This window comes from Marmota monax, unplaced genomic scaffold (assembly GCF_021218885.2).
Source record: "Marmota monax isolate L192 unplaced genomic scaffold, Marmota_monax_Labrador192_F-V1.1 WCK01_AAM20220418_F8-fsc00001, whole genome shotgun sequence".
In the NCBI taxonomy this organism is placed as follows: Eukaryota; Metazoa; Chordata; class Mammalia; order Rodentia; family Sciuridae; genus Marmota; species Marmota monax.
In genome coordinates this window covers 14,545,560-14,568,255 of record NW_026693777.1, presented here as the reverse complement: position 1 = coordinate 14,568,255, position 22,696 = coordinate 14,545,560, and the positions used below count along the sequence as shown (strand labels likewise).

The window sequence follows — 22,696 nt, the reverse complement described above, 5'->3', positions numbered from 1 at the left end:
TGGGAGGGAAAGGGAGAGAGAAGGGAAAATGCATGGAAATGGAAGGAGACCCTCAGAGTTATACAAAAGTACATACAAGAGGAAGTGAGGGGAAGGGGAAAAATAATATAAGGGGGACAAACGAATGTCAGTAGAGGGAGCAGAGAGAGAAGAGGGGAGGGGAGGGGAGGGGAGGGGAGGGGGGATAGTAGAGGATAGGAAAGGCAGCAGAATACAACAGACACTAGTATGGCAATATGTAAATCAATGGATGTGTAACTGATGTGATTCTGCAATCTGTATATGGGGTAAAAATGGGAGCTCATAACCCACTTGAATCAAATTGTGAAATATGATATATCAAGAACTATGTAATGTTTTGAACAGCCAACAATAAAAAATTTTTAAAAAAAAGAGGACTTTTTGTAACTTAAATGCATATAAAAGCAACTTGTGGATATTCAATATAAATATAAGTTAATTCTAAATAGTAAATGTTGAAATAAAAAGAACATTTCTCCTGGGTGGTATCATTTGTACTGTATAATGTCAGATGCCATCATACACCTCTTACTCCCAAGTAACTGCAACTCAGCTACTCAGTTGACCTTCAGTCTTCTATATACTTGATAATAGCTCTACTTAAGGAGCATTTTATACTCAAGTCAATATCTTCAGTCAGCCCTTTTTATCCTATTCATTCTACTATAGCCTTCTAAAAGTCCTTTTTCTTTTTTCCTTGGTATACTTGAAATAGTTCTCAAACTCACCTATCTGACTGTTTTTTCCTCCTCTCACACTGTCCTTCATGTTGTCATGAGTTCTGGATTAAGATTGCTGTCATAATTGAGTCTTTCAAGGGGGTCTAGAAAATCTAAATAAACATTTCTTTTGTAATCAGTAGGTCATTCATAATCTAGCTTTGACTTCTAAGGTTTAGTTTCCGAACACTCTCTAGACCCTTTAAACATCTGTTGCAAAGGATAATATTTTTCCATTTCCTATCACAGGCATACTTTTATAAGATAAAATAAAAATGAATTGCTAAAAATTGATCATACATTTGGACAAGGGAGAATGCTTACTCTTTCAGTACTTATTGCTGAATGATAACTAGCTGTGTACAGCCCATCTCATCTATGGATCACACATACTGAGTTGCCCTGCACCAGCAGCCCTTTAGGTGATTCACATGCTTTCCTTGTCTTCCTGCATTTGCAATCTGAAGTGACTCTTCACTCAACTTAGCTCCCTGCTGATTCATTTTTTAAGTCTTATCTCAATTGGGAAGTTTTCTGTGATCTTCACAGTGTTTTAGGTATTCTTTTTCATTTTCCTGTATTACATAACAAGATTCACCTAACACAAACTAAAGTAAAAAGCAAGGTTTTTCTCATATCACCAGTATTCAAGATTTTTAAATAATAAATTTTAAAAGAATATGTATATGTGTGTATGTGAGAGAATGTGTGTGTGTGTGTGTGTTGTGTGTGTGTGTGTGTTAAGTCTTTCCTGGTGAAGTTTCTTCTTTCCCAGTAAAGAGCTCTTAGCTTATTTTCCGTCCAAATCTAATGGTTATAACAAGAAGTAGTATTTTTTTGAAAATGAAAATATTATGTTCACTCATTGGTTCTAGGATGGCTCCAGAAGTTGCAGCAGTAGAGAAGAATGGTGGCTATAACCAACTCTGTGATATCTGGGCTGTGGGAATAACTGCAATTGAACTTGGAGAACTTCAACCACCTATGTTTGATCTTCATCCAATGAGGTGTTTTCATTATTTATAATTATGCAGTTATCAGGGGGCTGGGATTGTGGCTGAGAGGTAGACTGCTCTCCTAGCACTGGGTTCAATCTTTAGCACCATATAAAAATAAAAATAAAGATATTGTGTCCACTCATAACTGAAAAATAAATATTTAAAGAAAATTATGCAGTTATCAATCAGGTCTTTGGAAACCTTGTGATACTGGGATTACACTTATTTTAATTATGTCAGAATAGAAAAACTATTGTAAAGGACTGGTAAGTAATTACATTCAAACACTGCTTGGTTACATTGCTGCTCCTCAAACAGAGTGAGTTGCCTGCATTGTTTGAAGTTTTTCCGTAAAATATTTTTCCTTAATAATCAGAATAGGACATGCCAGTTATTATTAAATAAGTCTTTTGGAGTCTTTATTTTCATTCCTCCATTAATTGATGTTGTTTCTTGTCCTATATGAAATGGTAAAATGCACAAGAGATTTTATTTTACTATCTCATTTGATTTTCTTTCTCTTACTCTGTCTAGGAATTATGAAGAAATAACTATGCTTAGAATAATTATCATATATCTTAGGATATATTGTCATTCAGAAATAAATATTTGAGGGCTTTTGAAAGTTTTTTTCCTATTTTGAAGGACAGATATATGGGACCAAAATTTAACTTTAAATGGTAGAAAATCAAAGGGAAAATTAAAATGGGGAAAATGTTCTCTTAATGTATGACCAACCATGGAGTAATGTGTGCTACATAAGGAACTCATATAAAGACATTAGGAGAAAGAGTATTTAGGAGCAAGTATCAGGTAAAGAAACATAGGGGAAAACTAAAACTACACAAGTTAAAAGATATCTACTGTTATCTTGATTGCCAATAGGTACAGACTTTGAGGGAAATAACTTTATGTTATTTGTTAAGGGCCATACAAATATTTTAGTTATTCTGCTACTAAGAAAATTATACTTAGGAAATAATTCAAGGATTAAGAATTATTAATTTTAGAATAATAGGAAAAAATCTAAATGATAGTTGCTGAATTATTAAGTTGTTTAGCAGTTAGGGGTAGCTCTTGAATATGTGTATACCAAAGGAACATGGAAAATTGATTAGTGATTTAAAATTAGAACACATAATAATAATAATGCAATAATTGATTAGCATTTAAATAAATACAAAGAAGTGCAGAAAATTTAAAATACTAGAATGGCAAGAATATACATAATATAGATTTTTTTTCCTTTGAATCATTTCATTTTTAAAATGAGAAAATATCTACTATGTTTAAAACAAAAAAGTTTACTTAGAATCCTGGAAGGGGTTTTTGTAGGAAATACTAAAATGAAGCACTTTAAAAATTCCCTCTTAAGTCTTCCATCTTTCTACTCCATAGTACAAAGGAAAATGGGTCAAAGATGAATTCAACAGAGATTGACATTTCTGTAATATATTCTTAAAGGAAGTAGGTGCAATTTGCCTATACACTCAAATAATTGTTGAAGTCAATCTTTGGTTAAATGTACAACCAACCTAAAGTTAGAATAATATATCTCTATGTGTCCCAATGGCATTCCTCATAGAAATAGAAAAAGCAGTCATGAAATTCGTCTGGAAAAATTAGAGACCCAGAATAGCTAAAGCAATCCTTAGCAGGAAGAGTGAAGCAGGGTAGCATCACTATACCAGACCATAAACTATACTATAGAGCAATAGTAACAAAAACAGCACCAAAACAGACTGGCACACCAATGGTACAGAATAGAGGACACAGAGACTAACCCACAAAATTACAATTATCTTATATTAGGCAAAGGTGCCAAAAACATGTATTGGAGAAAAGATAGCCTCTTCAACAAATGGTGCCGGGTAAACTGGAAATCCATATGCAACCAAATGAAATTAAACCCCTATCTCTCACCATGCACAAAACTCAAAATGGGTCAAGGACCTAGGAAAAAACCAGAGACCCTGCATCTAATAGAAGAAAAAGTAGGCCCTAATCTTCATCATGTGGGATTAGGCCCCAACTTCCTTAATAAGACTCCTTTGGTGCAAGAATTAAAATCAAGAATCAATAAATGGGATGGATTCAAACTAAAAAGTTTCTTCTCAGCAAAAGAAACAATTTGTGAAGTGAATAGAGAGCCTGCATCTTGAGAGCAAATCTTTACCCCTCACACATCAGATAGAGCACTAATCTCTAGGGTATATAAAGAACTCAAAAAGCTAAGCACCAAGAAAACAAATAACCCAATCAGTACATGGGCCAAGGCCCTGAACAGACACTTCTCAGAAGATGATATACAATCAGTCAACAAATATATGAAAAAATGTTCATCATTGCTAGCAATTAGAGAAATGCAAATCAAAACTACTCTAAGATGTCATCTCACTCCAGTCAGAATGGCAGCTATTATGAATACAAACAACAGTAAGTGTTGGTGAGGATGTGGGGCAAAGTGTGCACTCCTACACTGCTGATGGAACTACAAATTGCTGCCGCCGATATGGAAAGCAGTATGGAGATTGCTTGGAAAACTGGGTATGGAACCACCATTTGACCCAATCCCTCTTCTCAATCTATACCCAAAGGACTTAAAAACAGCATACTACAGGGACACAGCCACATCAATGTTTATTGCAGTATAATTCACAATAGCTAAACTATGGAACCAACCCAGATGCCCTTCAGTAGATGCATGGATAAAAAAAAATGTGGCATTTATACACAATGGAATATTACTCAGCTCTAAAAGAGAATAAAATCATAGCATTTGCAGGTAAATGGATGGAGTTGGAGGAGATAATGCTAAAATGAAGTTAGCCAATCCTGAACACCAAATGCTGAATGTTTTCTCTGATATAGGAGGCTGATTCATAGTGGGGAAGCGAGGGAGAGCATGGGAGGAATAGATGAACTCTAGATAGGGCAGAGGGGTGGGAGGGGAAAGGAGGGGGCAGGGGGTTAGAAATGGTGGTGTAATGTGATAGTCATCATTATCCAAAGTACATGTATGGAGACACGAATTGGTGTGAATATACTTTGTATAAACCAAAGATATGAAAAAAATGTGCTCTATATGTGTAATATGAGTTGTAATGCATTTCGCTATCATGTAAATTTAAAAATTTATTCAAAAATATATATGTGTTATAGAATTATATGTAATTATGTAGACATGTGCTTAATATATACTACAAGGGCTGGAGTTGTGGCTCAGCGGTAGAGCACTTGCCTCGAACGTGTGAGACCCTGGGTTCGATCTTTAGCACCACATTAAAAAATAAACAAGTGAAATAAAGGTGTTGTGTCCAACTACAACTAAAAGTAAAAAAAATAAAAAAAAAATGTATACTACTATTTATATAGGTATCATGGTAGTAAAACTTCTAACATTTGGTAACTTTGCTCTGTGAATAAGGGCTTATTTGAAATTTAAAGATATTTTCTAAAGGTAGGAGAAATTTTGCATATGCTATCCAAAATATTAAAAATTTGATTTCCCTATCTCAAAACAATTTTATTCAGTGCCTACATATATAGTAGTCTTGTATAAGTTCATTACAGAATATTTATTGATTATTAGCTGTAGTAATAAAAGTACTTGGTGTTGCTTTTAACTAAAATTTTTTTATTTCAGGGCTCTCTTCTTAATGTCAAAAAGTAATTTTCAGCCTCCAAAACTAAAGGACAAAACAAAGTGGTGAGTTAATGAATATATGGTTTCATAGAATTTTACAATGGGAAGGAACATAGTTCCTTTATTTTATAGATGATGAAACCAAAGCCCAGAGGCATTAAGCAGTTTGCCCAGAGTTACATCCTAATTTACTTGCACAGTTATGGCAAGAATCTAGGTTTATTTTCCACTCAGTGTTCTTTTATAATTCACTGCTCTTGTTAAACTTGTTTGTTTCTCTTAACTTGGCAGCTTGAGAAAGAGGCATGGTGAGGAAAGATTTGAAATTAATATATGAAGATTTTTGATCTGTATTATTTTACATCCATTAATTATATATTGACTTGCATGGATGATGATGTTTGAAAAGATTTCCCAGATGCTGTTGACACAGTCAGTTTCTCTTGGTTTTTCCTTCTATAAAACTTGAAGAAGGGGCTGTGGCTGTGGCTCAGTAGTAGAGCGCTTGCACTGGCATGTGTGAGGCCGTGGGTTCAATCCTCAGCACCACATATAAACAAACAAGTAAATAAATAAATAAATAAAAGATTGATTGACAACTAAAAAAATATTTAAAAAAAAAACTTGAAGAAGTTATTACTTATTTTCTTCCTAATCTCTCCTTTCTATTATAAAGTAAAGCAGCCTGCGTGGAATTATAGTTCTTAAGAGTGTCATTAGTTAAATGGTGAAAGTCGAAAATTATTTTTTTGGTATTATCTTTTCCACATTTTATAAAATTAACCAGGCAAACAAGTTTCTAAGTTCATAAATTCGAGGGTTCTTCATCCAGATTACATGGATTTCTTGAGGTCTGTGAGCTTCCTGATTCTGTTATATAAATTTTATCTATCTATATATTTAGTTAGTTATTGTAGTTGTAGATGGATACAATATATTTTATTTTATTTTTATTTATTTATGTATATGTGGTGCTGAGGATTGAACCCAGAGCCTCACACGTGCCAAGCAAGTGCTCTTCCACTGAGCTACAACCACAGCCCCATAAATTTTATTTTTCTGGTGAGACAGTCGGTAGCTCATTTCAGATTTAAGACCCCTCCCCCAAGTAGATTCTTAACTGTTAGTTTTATTTAGGAGTCAGGCCTGTCTTGGGATCATGGCAGGAATGAAAGGCAAATTACACTATTGAAACAAAGGAGTTTATATCCTCCTACTAGCTGTATCTGGTTTCTTCCTGTTCCTTATTGTCCAAAGTTTCTAACCATCTGGGAAATGAGGGCTTTACGTCAAAAATGACTGAATGTTTATTCAGGAACAAATGACTATTAGGTACAAATTCCAGATTAGTCATTACCACTGGAGAACCTTTGCCACTCTATGATCCACCTGACTCCATGTTATCTCTGTCAGAAGCCACCAGTTGCAGTGCAGTGATTTGATTCCTCTACTGAGAATTGCCATGTGATTGTAGTCATTGCTAGTCACTGAAGTTACTTGGTTTCTTTGGTTCTTGTCCAGTATCTCCCAGTAGAATCTTGGCAGTGTTGAAAACACTCCTCTTTTTCATGAATAATCAAAACATGATTCTTCTAATTTGTATCTTCTTCCTTTCTCCACTTCATCAATGCATATAGCGGGAAAATCTTTCCAGTTGCTAAAATCACTCCTTATTTATCCTCTCTTCTAAGAAATTAAGTAGCCTTTTTAGGATTTATATAGTCACTTACATTATGTACCCTACCCTTTGTGCCATCCAACTCTTTTGGAATAGCAAAACTTTTTGGTATAGTATAATGTAAATACTGTATAAATTAGGCAATAAGAAAAGTATGTTTTTACTTCTAAGCAGAACATAAATTATATAAATGACACAGCCTACCTAATTGACACTGGTTTCTTCCTGTTCTGATTTGTATGGGTTGTATATTACTGCTCTGTTACCTAATTCCATTGTACTTAAGATACAAAACTGACCCAGATGTTTCTAAGGAATAGACTGTGCTTTGGGTTTAGTTTTTTGGTTTATGTAGAACTGAGAAACGTAAGGAAAAAAGTCCCATGTTTCAGACTTCCTTACTGCTTCTGAGTTCATTTTATTTAGTAACACCAACAATCTAATAATATTAGTAAGATATTTTTGTACATGTCTCTTTTATTTGAAGGTCATCAACATTCCATAATTTTGTCAAAATAGCACTAACTAAAAACCCCAAAAAAAGACCAACTGCTGAAAGACTTCTAACAGTAAGTCATTGGAATTGTGAAGGGATTTCTGGTAGTCATGCAGTAATTAGATATTTCAATAGAACAAAAATACTTAGGTTTTTAATATAAAACTGTAAGTTATCTCTTACAACAGGAGTCAGCAAACTTTCTGTAAGGGAGAAGATAGAAAATATTTCAAATATTGTAGGCAATGAGTCTCTGTCACAACTGCTTACTTTTAACATTGCAGCATAAAAGAATCCGTATACAGTACACATGTATGAGAATATTTTTAATACTCAATAAAACTGTATTTAGAGAAAGAGGCAGTGTACCAGATTTTGCCCTTGCACTATAGTTTACTGACCCCTGCCTTAGAGAAAACTCAAAAATGTTGCCATCATCTAAAATTAACTGTGTTTCTTAGCTGCTTATGTGAATTTATAGTGTGCTCTTTGAGTTTATATATGTATAAAATACTTTTGAATGAGAAAAGTCATAGTAATTAAACAACCTAAGAAATCTTTATAATTTAACTGGATTAAATGTATGCAAATGTAAAGTATATATGCTTTATTCTTACTGTGATTGATGTACCATATTGTGGTATTCACTTTCGTATCAGTGTTATGAGTAATAAATGTCCTTGTTATAGTTGAAGATGTAATCTTACCACCTATCATAGGTTAGACAACTTTACATAGAGAAATTATTTATGTTCTAAGCTTACCCCAAATTTTTTTAGTTATATAATTAACAATTCATTCGCTGATTAATGTTTTTACTAATATTTGAATTAGTAGATGCCTATGCTCGTCTATGCTAGTTATTGAATGAAAGACTACAAATAACATTTTCTATGAGCCATAAAGGCATATTCATGAAATTATTTTGTTTCATTTTTACTTAGCATACTTTTGTTGGACAGCCAGGTCTCTCCAGGGCCCTGGCAATTGAACTATTGGACAAAGTAAACAATCCAGACAATCATGCACATTACACCGAAGGAGACGATGATGATTTTGAGGTAAGAAAATGTTTGTAACCTAATATTTGAAAATAAATGTTTAACATGGCTTTAGAGTTTACTTTCTGATTCACTCTCTCAATTTAGTTAAAATAGTTTAGCAACAAAAGTTAATTAATTATATGAACTATGCTTACTCTACATGTAGTTGTCAGTTCTTGCTTTTTTAAAAAATTGTGCTTTAATATACATAACATAACTTGTCAATATTTTTCTTAATCCTAGTTCTTGCTAGGATTAGTTCTTTTTTCCTTTTTCAGCACATATGGTTTATACATGTATTTTAATATCATACTATACCCATAAAAATATAATTATTAGGGCTGGGTCTGTAGCTCAGTGGTAGAGTGCTTGCCTAGCACATGTGAGGCACTGGATTCCATCTTCAGTACCATATAAAAATAAATAAATAAAATAAAGGCATGTTGTTCATCTACAACTACAAAAAATTTAAATATATATATATAATTATATATATATATAATTATTGCTAATAGACAAATTTTTAAACATTTTAAGATATGGAAATGTTTACTACTCTGATTTGATTATTACACACTGTATATATGTATCAAATTATTACACTATAACCCATAAATTTGAACAATTAAAATAATCAAAAATAAAAATTTTTAAATCTCTAAGCCATTAACCTTTTATTGTCTACATCTACACTACAGTATGGTTATTTCTTCTTAATATGATCTCCTTTCTAGTTTGGTGCCTTTAATTTTTAAGAGGTTAACTCAGTTTAAAGTCAGATATGCCCCCCCCCACATCCCAGAAATGAAGAGGTGCTTTCTCTCCTCACTAGATCTTAGTTTCTGTATGAGAGTTTGATCTTCTTATAGGCCATATATTGACATTATCAGTTTCCTAGGAAATAAAGTTTTCAAGAACATTACTTTGGGGGCTGAGGTTGTGGTTCAGCGGTAGAGCGCTCGCCTAGCACGGGCGCTACCTGGGTTCGATTCTCAGCACCACATAAAAATAAAAAAAGGCATTGTGTTGTGTCCATCTACAAAAAAAAAAAAAAAAGATTCTCTCTCTCTCTCTCTCTCTCTCTCTCTCTCTCTCTCTCTCTCTTAAAAAACAAAACAAAAAAAAATTACTTTGGACAAAAAGAAAAAATTTATCCGTAGCATATGTATATATGATTTTTCATAAAAGAGATTCCTTAGAAATCCATTTGGTCATTTTTGAAGTTTCTCTATTTAATGCTTATCATTAACAGAATGTAAATCATTTTTAAAAAGTAAATTGAAATTCTCATTGGAAAATTTATCATTTCCAATACTTTTTCAGAAGTATCACTTCTTGCCAGGCATGGTGGTGCATGCCTGAAATCCCAGCAGCTCGAGAGGCTGAGACAGAGTTCAAAGCCAGCCTCAGGAATGCCAAGGTGCTAAGCCAACTCAGTGAGACCCTATCTCTAAGTAAAATACAAAAAATAGGGCTGGGGAATGTGGCTGGTCGAATGCCCCTAAGTTCAATCCCTGGTACAAAAAAAAAAAAAAATCTTATGTAATTACGGGCAGGACTATCCATAAATATGCTTACCTTCTATGAAAATAGTAAAGTTATTTTGAATGTACTATATGTAACCACAACTTGTAAATCAGGATGAGGGACTTACTGCTCATTGACAGATACCTCTTTATGACTATATATAACACAAGTATTTTTTGCACCAGGGTCTCTCTTTATGTGTTCTCCTCCTTTTATAATTTGTTTGTTTCTGTGTATCTCTGAATCAGTCTATTTATTTCTCTTTATGCCTTTATTTCCCTTTTATCTCTACCTTTAGTTTTGGCTAAAATCCATAACTGAAGCTTGCATGTTAATTGATTCATTTTTATTAAAGAGAATTTTCTACTTTATGTTCTTAAGTTTTAAATTATACTTTATAAATATCATTACTAAGATTCACTTGGTACTCATTGTGTGCCAAATATTAGGACAAATAATTTCCATATTAACTTTTCTAATTACTCAAAATTGTCCATAGTAGTAGGTACAGTTATTAATGTTCTCATTTGTAAAATAAGGGACTAAGACATAATTTGCCCAAGATCATATAGCTTAATAAGTAGTGGAACCAGGATTTAAATCCAGGTGAACTACTTCTACAGCCTCCTCTCTTATTTAATTTTTAGTGTGCACCATCATTTCTATGTAAGTGCTTAATAGAAATAGTCATTAGACATCTTAGTTTCTGTATTGCCTAGTATGTGATATAGTCCTGTCTACCTAAAGAATACTTTGTTGAATGTTAAATTGACTTTAATTGAAAACAGTAAATAAACTAGCCATACATGGATTTCCATACCCCCCCCCCCCTCATTTGAGCTATCATTTGCAGACTTGGAATTAGTAAATAAGAATTTAATTTCTTGGGGCTGGGATTGTGGCTCAGTGGTAGAGCACTTACCTAACATGTGCGGGGCCCTGTGTTCGAGCCTCAGCACCACATAAAAATAAATGAATGGAATAAAGGTATTATGTCCAACTACAGCTAAAAATAAATAAATAAATATTTTTTAAAAGAATTTAATTTCTTAAAGATTCAAAAAGTATTAAAATTTATAGCATCAGTGTGAATTAGATACTCCTTGATTCCCCAATTCATCTCTCACTGATAATTTTAATATGCAACTCTTTTTACTTTCATACCTCTTTGCTGGGCTTCCCAGATTCCCCCTACTTTCAGAATTCTCACTGTCTCTTTAATGATATTATCACTCTTTATAGTTCTTCAGATACAAAGCCTTCTACCAATTAGTTGGTGGTACAGTGGTTTATGAGACTAACACTATCCCTCTCTTCATGGTGTAGCTGCAGAGGAAATTCAGAAATACCAACACATAATGTCAATGTGTGATAATCTTTATGGAATGGAAATATAGGGTATTATGAAGGCATATAAAAGTGATATTTTTGCTGAAAATCTGAAGGATAAATTGGAATTAGTTGAAGAGAGTAAGAGTAAATATGCTAAGCAGAGGAAACAATATCATATTTGAAAGCCTGGTGATAAGAGAGAAATGGATTTATTAAGGAACTAAAGTATGTCTGGGTAGAGCAGAAAATAAGGAAGGAAATGATGGAAACAAGTTACAAAGCTAGACACTGGTTATCTCAAACCATGTTAAAATTTTAGATTTTCACCTGAGGGCAGGTGTGTTTAAAAGATCTCTATGAATTCAGAATGGTGATTCCATTACTAATCACTTGTTAAGAGACTGTGGAAGTTATTCAGGATAGAGAGAATGATAGTTTAAACTATGGTGGTAGAGCAATGATGAAAAGAAGTGGATTAATTTAAGAATTTTCTGAGAGCTAAGCATGGTGGCAACTCAAGAGGCTGGAGTTCAAAGCCACAAGTTCAAGGCCAATCTCAGCATCTTAGCAAGACCCTCAGTGGGCTTAGCTGTATCAAAAAATAAAAAGGACTAGGAATGTAGCTCAATGGTAAAATACCTCTGGGTTCAGTCCCCACTACTAAAAAATAAAAGAATTTTCTTGAGTTGGTGATTCGATGAAGAATAAGAAATGAGAAAAAAATTACTACCAGATTTTGACTTGAGTAGTTGGATGGATATAAACACGTACTGAGGTAGGAACACTAGAGTAAAATGAGGTTTGGAAACAAAGATGAGCTCAGTTTTACACAGAACAAGATGTTGCACAGACTTTCAAATAGAGAAGACCAGTAAAGAGTTAGATTCATGATTGTAGCCTGGGGAACAAAGTTTCGACTACAGATATAGATGTGAGAGTCATTAGATATACATATAGTAGATGCTTTAAGGAGTAAATGTGATCACCCAAGGGAACCAAATTAGAATGACAGTAGAAGAAAGCTTAGGATAGAATCCTCAGATTTTTCCCAAACTTTGAGGATCAAGTAGGCTAAAGAGATTGATAAGGAGACAGTAGGCCCCGGTCCATCCTGCCACTGGAAGACACCCTCCGGAGCCCAGCCTCTGGCATGGGACTACCCCTTTCAACCAGCAGACAACTGCAGGAGCTCAGGCCAGGACCAGATCTGCCCTCACTGACTTGCCAGGACCCAGGTCCAGGATGCACACTGCAAGAAAGGAAGACATATAGACAACATGAAAAAACAAGGGAGGAAAGTGCCCCAAACAAACCAGGATACTACAATAACAGAACCCAGGGACAGTAGTTCAGAAGGTTCATAATTAAAATGATCTATGAATTAAAGAATAACCTAAATGAGCAAATACAGGTAAAAAGTGATCGCTCCAACAAGAAGATAAGAGCACAAATACAGGTAGCAAAGGATTATTTCAAGAAAGAGATAGAGACTCTGAAAAAATGACAATAATCAGAAATCCTTGAAATGAAGGATACAGTAAATCAAATAAAAATCTCAATAGAAAGCATAACCAACAGACTAGATCACTTAAAAGAAAGAACGTCAGATAATGAAGACAAAGTTTACAATCTGGAAATTAAAGTTGATCACACAGTGAAGACAGTAAGAAACCACGAACAGAACATCCAAGAATTATGGGACAGCATCAAAAGACCAAATCTAAGAGTTATTGAGATAGAGGAAGGCACAGAGTCTCAAACCAAGGAAATGCACAATCTCTTCAATGAGATAATATCAGAAAATTTCCCAAGCATGAAGAACAAATTGGAAAACCAAATATAAGAGGCTTACAGGAAACCAAATGTACAAAATTACAACAGATCTACACCAAGGCACATTATAATGAAATTGTCTAGTATACACAATAAGGATAGAATCTTAAAAGCCACAAGAGAGAGGAATCAGATCACATATAGGGGAAGACCAATGTGTATCAGCAGATTTTTCAAGCCAGATCCTCAAAGCCAGGAAATCATGGAACAGCATATACCAAGCTCTAAAAGAAAATGGATGCCAACCAAGAATCTTCTATCCAGCAAAACTAAGCCTTAGATTTGATGATGAAGTAAAAACCTTCCACGATAAACAAACATTAAAGAATTTACAGCTAGAAAGCCTGCATTACAGAACATTCTCAGCAAAATATTCTACAAAGAGGATATGAAAAACAAGGATGAAAATCAGCAGAAGGAGATATGACACTAAAGGAAAATCAGAGGAGAAACCAAGTCACATTAATACCAAAAATAAACAAAAGTGGCTGCCAATACATGTCTTAATAATAACCCTGAATGTTAATAGCCTAAACTCATCAATCAAAAGACATAGACTAGCAGATTGGATAAAAAAAAAAAAGACCCAACAACATGCTGCCTCCAAGAGACTCATCCTATAGGAAGGAAAAGACATCCACAGACTGAAGGTGAAGAGTTAGAAAAATCATACCACTCACATGGACTGCGGAAGCAAGCAGGGGTTTCCATCCTCATATCAAATAAAGTAGACTTCAAGCTAAAGTTAATCAAAAGTGATAAAGAAGGACACTATATACTGCTCAAGAGAACCATACACCAACAAGACTCGACAATTATATGTCCCAAACAGTGGAGCATCTATGTTTATCAAACAAACTCTTCTCAAGTTCAAGAGTCAAATAGAACACAACACAATAATTTTGGGTGACTTTAACACACCTCTTTCACCACTAGATAGATCTTCCCAAAAAATCAAAGAAACTGTAGAACTTAATGATACAATCAATAAGTTAGACTTAACTGACATATATAGAATATTTCATCCTTAAATAAGTGAGTACACTTTCTTTTCAGCAGCACGTGGATCCTTCTCTAAAATAGATCATATATTATGCCACAAAGCAACTATTAGCAAAATATAAAAAAGTACTACCCTGCATTCTGTCAGATCATAATGAAATGAAGTTATAAATCAATGAAAATAAGAAATAAAAACTACTCCAACACCTGGAGACTAAATAATATGCTACTGAATGAACAATGGGTTGCAGAAGACATCAAGGAGGAGATTAAAAAAAAATTTAGAAGTGAATGAGAACACAGATACAACATATCAAAATCTCTGGGACACTATGAAAGCAGTTCTAAGAGGAAAGTTCATTGCATGGAGTTCATTCCTTAAAAGAAGAAAAACAAAAATGGCTGCCAATACAAGTCATGTCTTAATAATAACCCTGAATGTTAATGCCTTAAACTCATCAATCAAATGACATAGACTAGCAGAATAATAAATAAATGACTTAATCTTACATTTCAAAGCCCTAGAAAAAGAACAACAAATCTACATCAAAAGCAGTAGAAGACAGGAAATAATTAAAATCAGAGCTGAAATGAAACTGAAACAAAAGAAATGATGGGAAAAATTGACAGAACAAAAAATTGGTTCTTTGAAAAAATAAATAAAATTGACAGACCCTTAGCCATGCTAATGAAGAGAAGGACAGAGAAAACTCAAATTACTACCATCTGTGATTAAAAAAGGAAATATCACAACAGACACTACAGAAATACAGAATATAATTAGAAATTATTTTGAAAATTTGTACTCCAATAAAATAGAAAATATTGAAGGCATCTACAAATTTCTAGAGTCATATGATTTGCCCAAATGGAATTAGGATCATATACACAGTTTAAACAGATCAATTTCAAGCAGTGAAATAGAAGACACCATCAGAAGCCTACCACCCAAGAAAAGCCCAGGACCAGATGGATACACAGCCAAGTTCTACAAGACCTTTAAAGAAGAACTAATACCAATATTCTTCAATTTATTTCAGGAAATAGAAAAAGAGGCAGCACTTCCAAACTCATTCTATGAGGCCAACATCACCCTGATTCCAAAACCAGGCAAAGATGCATCAAAAAAAGAAAACTTCAGACCAATATCTCTAATGAACATAAATGCAAAAATTGTCAATAAAATTCTGGCAAATCGGATATAAAAACGTATCAAAAATATAGTGCACCACAATCAAGTGGGATTCATCCCAGAGATACAAGGGTAGTTCAGCATATGGAAATCAATAAATGTAATTCATCACATCAATAGACTTAAAGATAAGAATCATATGATATCTCAGTAGATGCAGAAAAAGCATTTGACATAATACAGCACCTCTAAATGTCCAAAACACTAGAAAAATTAGGGATAACAGGAATATATCTCAACATCATAAAGGCTATCTATGCTAAGCCAACATCATTGTAATGGAGAAAAATTGAAGGCATTCCCTCTAAAAACTGGAAGAAGACACAGATGCCCTCTTTCACCAGTTCTGTTCAACATAGTTCTTGAAACACTGGCCAGAGCAATTAGATAGATGAAAGAAATTCAAGGGATACAGATAGAAAAAGAAGAAATCAAATTAGCACTGTTTGCTTATGATATGATTCTATACCTAGAAGACTCAAAAAATTCTATCAGCAAACTTATAGAACTAGTAAATGAATTTACCAAAGTAGCAGGATATAAAACCAGCACCCATAAATCAAAGGCATTTCTTTCTGTATATCAGTGACAAATCCTCAGAAAGAGAAACGAGGAAAACTACCCCATTTACAATAGCCTCAAAAAAAAATACTTGAGAATCAACTAAAGAGGTGAAAGATCTATACAATGAAAACTACAGAACTCTAAACAACGAAATTAAAGAAGACCTTAGAAAATGGAAAGATCTGGCTTGCTCTTGGATAGGCAGAATTAATATTGTCAAATAGACCATACTACCAAAAACACTGTACAGGTTTAATGCAATTCTGATCAAAATCCCAATGGCATTTCTCATAGAAATAGAAAAAGCAGTCATGAAATTCGTCTGGAAAAATTAGAGACCCAGAATAGCCAAAGCAATCCTTAGCAGGAGGAGTGAAGCAGGGTAGCATCACTATACCAGACCATAAACTATACTATAGAGCAATAGTAACAAAAACAGCATGGTATTGGCACCAAAACAGACTGGCACACCAATGGTACAGAATAGAGGACACAGAGACTAACCCACAAAATTACAATTATCTTATATTAGGCAAAGGTGCCAAAAACATGTATTGGAGAAAAGATAGCCTCTTCAACAAATGGTGCCGGGTAAACTGGAAATCCATATGCAACCAAATGAAATTAAACCCATATCTCTCACCATTCACAAAACTCAAAATGGGTCAAGGACCTAGGAAAAAACCAGAGACCCTGCGTCTAATAGAAGAAAAAGTAGGCCCTAATCTTCATCATGTGGGATTAGGCCCCGACTTCCTTAATAAGACTCCTTTGGTGCAAGAATTAAAATCAAGAATCAATAAATGGGATGGATTCAAACTAAAAAGTTTCTTCTCAGCAAAAGAAACAATTTGTGAAGTGAATAGAGAGCCTGCATCTTGAGAGCAAATCTTTACCCCTCACACGTCAGATAGAGCACTAATCTCTAGGGTATATAAAGAACTCAAAAAGCTAAGCACCAAGAAAACAAATAACCCAATCAGTACATGGGCCAAGGCCCTGAACAGGCACTTCTCAGAAGATGATATACAATCAGTCAACAAATATATGAAAAAATGTTCATCATTGCTAGCAATTAGAGAAATGCAAATCAAAACTACTCTAAGATGTCATCTCACTCCAGTCAGAATGGCAGCTATTATGAATACAAACAACAGTAAGTGTTGGTGAGGATGTGGGGCAAAGTGTGCACTCCTACACTGCTGATGGAACTACAAATTGCTGCCGCCGATATGGAAAGCAGTATGGAGATTGCTTGGAAAACTGGGTATGGAACCACCATTTGACCCAATCCCTCTCCTCAATCTATACCCAAAGGACTTAAAAACAGCATACTACAGGGACACAGCCACATCAATGTTTATTGCAGTACAATTCACAATAGCTAAACTATGGAACCAACCCAGGTGCCCTTCAGTAGATGCATGGATAAAAAAAATGTGGCATTTATACACAATGGAATATCACTCAGCTCTAAAAGAGAATAAAATCATAGCATTTGCAGGTAAATGGATGGAGTTGGAGGAGATAATGCTAAGTGAAGTTAGCCGATCCCAAAACACCAAATGCTGAATGTTTTCTCTGATATAGGAGGCTGATTCATAGTGGGGTAAGGAGGGGGAACATGGGAGGAATAGATGAACTCTAGATAGGGCAGAGGGGTGGGAGGGGAAGCGAGGGGGCATGGGGCTAGAAATGATGGTGGAATGTGATGGTCATCATTATTCAAAGTACACGTATGAAGACACGAATATACTTTGTTTACAACCAGAGATATGAAAAAATGTGCTCTATATATGTAATATGAATTGTAATGTATTCCGCTGTCATTTATAAATTTTAAAAATTTATAAATTTTTTTAAAACAGATTGATAAGGAACACTGAAAGAAGGAGAGTTTCAATGATCATGTGCCTAGAAGTTAGATTAAGGTAGTCTTTGGGTTTAGATGTAGTGTTTGATCACTTTAACAGTATAATTTGCAAATAATGGAAGGTATCTAGCTTGGAGAATCTTGAAAGGTAAGTATAGTAATTTATAAGGTTTAGGAATGAGTGAAATGAAGGAATGAGTTAAAGCAGTAGCTGGAGGATAATGAGTTGGAGAGGGCTAGATTTACTGATCAGTTGTGTTGTGGGGGGCTTTTTGAACATTATTAAATGCTTATGAAAGAATCTGAGAAAGAGTAAAGATGCAACAAAAGCAAGATGAATAGTCAAAGCCTCCAGTAAGGAAGCAGAGGCTTGGATCAAGAATATGATGAAGGACTGAATCTTAGATAAGGAAACATTTCTCTTGCCTTAGAGAGGTTGACTGGTAGTATAACTAGTGATTTCTATTTTCTCTGAAGTAAGTGACAAGGAAAGTATTAAGGAAAATAGGTAGGTTTGAAGAGTGTAGAGAAGGTGTAAAAGTGTGACTGAGGAGAATGGGTGGTGGGTTGGTTAAATGACTAGACAAGTGTGTATGGGCAAAGTTGAAGACTCAAATAAGATGGGTTTTTAGTGTTCTATGAGATTTTCCCCCAGCAGTGTTTGTGATATCCCAGATGGAAACACAAAGATCACTAGTAGAGTTCATCCAGGGTTGGCCTTTTGCTCTGTCATATATTGAAGACCAAAGGGAATTTAGAATATTGTCAAGAGATTGCTAGAAATTTGGGATTATCAGATATAAACTGAATAGGGAGACAAGTAAAGATAGGCAAGATGCTGATAGATATTGAGAGAGTTGTGGATCAATGACCTTGATATTCCAGTGGGTACATTAAACAAGTTTAATGAGAGTAAGTTAGAGAGTAAGCTTAAAGGATCAGAGATTTCGAGTATATTGGCAATTCATGCATCAGAACTCATGCCAGGGCCCAGTTGTGATGTCAGGAGTGAAGAGTGCATTGAAGTACACAGGGATGTTCAATTCAGAACCATGGATTCACCTCAGCTTTTGAAATCTCTTGGTTAGACTATAGGTCTTCTTCGTCTTGAAGCAGAATGGGAAAAAAAACCAAAAATATACAAACCACTTTAAGAGCCATGAATGAATAGGAATGAGTTGTCAGAAATTTGGTAGATAGGGGTTGAGTTGTAGGCATAGCTTCAATGGAGCAACAGTTTATGCAAGAAGATAGAAGTAGTAAGTTTTTTATTGGCCTTGCTACAATATTCCTAATCTTGTATCCAACGTTTCTCCCCTCCATACTTTCTTACACACTTATTGGATTATCCTTAAAGCTGATTTTGATGATGCCACTCCCTTCTATAAAATCTTTTTAAAAAATCCTTTTGCTAAGAAAATAAGGTTGAGAGCCCTCACCTGTCATTCAGATCCTTTTATAAATCTGGCTTACCCCAGTGTGTCTTTCCAGCTTTGTCATCTCTTAACCTGATCTTCACTGCAACCAAATAATAATCAGCCCCTAGCCCCTGTAAACACTGCAGTTTCCTTTTCTTTCTTGTGTCACTTGGTTCATACTCTTTCTGTGGCCTAATGCTTCTCCCACATTGCTGCATATCCAGTGCCTTCTTGTAGGAGGTCTCAGATCAGATTACAGCTCTTTCATGCAGAACTTCTGTACTCCTTTAGTTCAGTATGGAAGTCATTTCTTCTTTTTGTGGGCTTTAATAGTAACCTATTTATTTTCTTAAGAAATAGCACTTACATTTTCTTTTTGTAAATGTTTATATGTCTTATCTTCCTAGACTATAAACTCTAAGGACAAGATTTGTGTCTGATTTTCTCTGAATCCCTTTAGTATTTTACATAGTATAAACATGTAATAAGTGAATAAACTTTTAAAGTGCTTTAGAGTTCATTGTGTTTGTTTTATGTTTGTCCTATAATTTATTCGTAAATAATCATATTTGTCAATAAGTGATCACTTAATTAAAAGTTAAAAGTTTGACCTTTTAACTTTATCATTAAAAATTTTTAAAGTGTGTATATTATGCTTATATTTGCAGCCCCATGCAATCATTCGTCATACCATTAGATCTACAAACAGGAATGCCAGAGCTGAACGGACAGCTTCAGAAATAAATTGTATGTGTTTGGTATACATTTTCCATTGGTGGTTTTGGAGGGTTGAGCTGGGTATTCTTGTATTTTTCATGCATTAATAAAATCTCAATTTTATTAATTGAAACTACATACTTTAACATATCACAATTCCTCTAAAATATATGTTGTTTTTCTGCCTTTGGTGAAATTGTGTTCATTTACAATTTTTAAAGTTTTTATTTTCTAATTTTGAAGATAATCATGCCCATTGCAGGAAATTTACAAGAAGAAAAAATACAAAATTAACATTGCATATAATCACATCACCCAGAGCGAAACCATAATTAATGTTTTGCCAGTTTTTCTTCACATTTCTCCATGTATACATTGTATATACATTACATGTTTTGTATATGTATACTTTATATTACATATAAGCCTGAATTTATACTACACATAAAATTTTGCTTAATATAAAAGTATTTTCCATACATTAACCCAGCCTTTATGGCTATTATATCTAATGGTTACATAACATTTTATTACTTGATTTATTGTAGTTAGTTCCTTCTTGTTGGGCATTGGTGGTGTTTTCAATTTTTTTTAGTCAGATTAGCCTGAAGAGGAATCTTTTCTAAAAAATACTTAAAAGGAAAGATTGATTTTTGTATTTAATAAGTTAATCATTGATAGATTAAATATTTTATATCAGAGTTTTTCATTTTAACTGCATTTAGAACAACAAATTGGAGAGAAATTTTTAGATATGAATTTATTGACTTAAATGTGTACTTGTTTCCAAAAATTTAAAGTAGTTTAAGATATAAAATAAGACATATAACTATGGAATTGTAATCTATAATGGATAAAGACAATTCATTAAATATATGGTCTAATTAGAATTAATACAGAGGAGTATTTGTTTGTTTATGTCTGAGTTTTTTTGAACACAAATATCTCTAGCTTTTTAGATGTTGGTTTAGGAATCAAGGTCATGGGAACATTAGAATTCCCTTCCCATATCATTTGTTTTAATCAGGACTTTTTATAGTTGAGCCAGTACTTTCAAGACTTGTCTTGGTTAGTGCCCAGATTGCTTTCTTATGTTATACAATCTGAGGTGAGCCCTGTGGACTTCAGATACATACCCAGTAGAAAAGTGGCAAACTTGATATTCCTTTATAAAGCATTATTTATTTTATGCAGCTATATAATATTTCATTAATGTAATCTAACTTATTTTGTAGTCTTTGGGTTTTGTGTCATATTTAGTTAGGCCTTCTTAATTCCAGGGTTATAAAAGAATTTTCCTATGGTTTCTTCTTTTAGTTTCATTTTTTAAAAATATTTAAATCTTTGGTATATAGTATTTGGTTGAAGGCATAGTTTAGATTTAACTTTATTCTTTCTCTCACTCATTTGTCTCAGTGCTATTTATTAAAAATTTCAATATTTCTCCTCATGTATTCAACATATTATCTTTATTATAAACTAAATTTTCAAACATATAATAGGACTGTTAGGACTTTTCCTGGAAATACTATTCTGTCGCATTAATATATCTATTTATGTGCCAGCATCATACTTGGGATAAATCTCTTGATGCTATTCCTCCTCGTACTCCCTGCCCCTCCCCACCACACCATGTCATGCATATACACACACCCCTTGTTGCTGTTGTCTTTTATTATGATATTTGGCTATTTTTTTTTTACACATAAACTAAAGAATCAACTAATCTAGTTTAAAACATCAGTGTATTTTCTGATATCTTATTAAATGTTTGTATTAACTTTGGGAAAATTGACATCTTCATAATATTGTCTTCATAAAAATAGGCTTTTTTTCAGAGATAAGTTGAAGCTATTTCTAGATGAGTGTCTAGAGACCTAATATCCTCAGAGTAAGCTCTGTGTCTTTCAGACTAGACAGAAGGTAGAGTCGAGGTCATTTTATTGATAATTTGTTTATAAATTTTTACAGGTTGTATTCTGTTTCTAGCAGAAATGCTCTATAAGTTTGCTTTTGCTTATTTGATAAGTATTATACATACCTAGTTAGTTCTAATCTGTTTTTATTTCAATTTTGTAAATTGAACTGTGTAATGTATGTGGAGTAAAATGTTCATATCTTAAGTATACTACATGGTAAAATTTTAAATATGTTAATACCCCCATGTAACTGCCACCCAGCTGAAAAGCATTATCTGAATCTCAAAAGGGTCTTTCATGCTCCTTTACAGTCATTACCTTTCTGTTCTATACTCCCCCAATCCCTATATCCAGGCTAATCGGTATTCCAATCTCTCTGTTACCATAGGTTGCTTTTTAACTGATCTTGACCACCAAACAACTGGACTCACATGATATGTACCTTTTTGTGCTTAGTTTCTTTTGTTCAACATAATGTCTATAGGAATCATGTATGTATAGCAGTAGTTTATTGTTTTCACTGTAGAATAATATTCATTGTATAATTATACCACAATTTATCCATTCTTCTGTTGATTGGCATTTGGTTTGTTTATAGTTTTGGACTATTACTACTACTATAAACATTCTTTGTAGTGTATAAATAATTATTATGCACCTAGCCTAATCAGTCTAAAACCACAAGGGACAAATGTGTAATACAACAGAGTCAGGTTTA

The 22,696-nt window shown here is 33.8% G+C and overlaps 1 protein-coding gene across 1 annotated transcript in view; it reads left to right on the top strand.

Moving 5' to 3' along the window:
• The window catches only part of Map4k5 (mitogen-activated protein kinase kinase kinase kinase 5), a 119,979-nt gene that overhangs the window by 59,348 nt on the left and 37,935 nt on the right, over positions 1-22,696 (top strand). Inside the window, exons 10-14 of the mRNA XM_046461013.2 lie at positions 1,616-1,747; positions 5,385-5,447; positions 7,550-7,631; positions 8,503-8,619; positions 20,011-20,089. Coding sequence (XP_046316969.1) covers positions 1,616-1,747; positions 5,385-5,447; positions 7,550-7,631; positions 8,503-8,619; positions 20,011-20,089 — 473 coding nt within the window. The remainder of the gene's footprint in view (positions 1-1,615; positions 1,748-5,384; positions 5,448-7,549; positions 7,632-8,502; positions 8,620-20,010; positions 20,090-22,696) is intronic.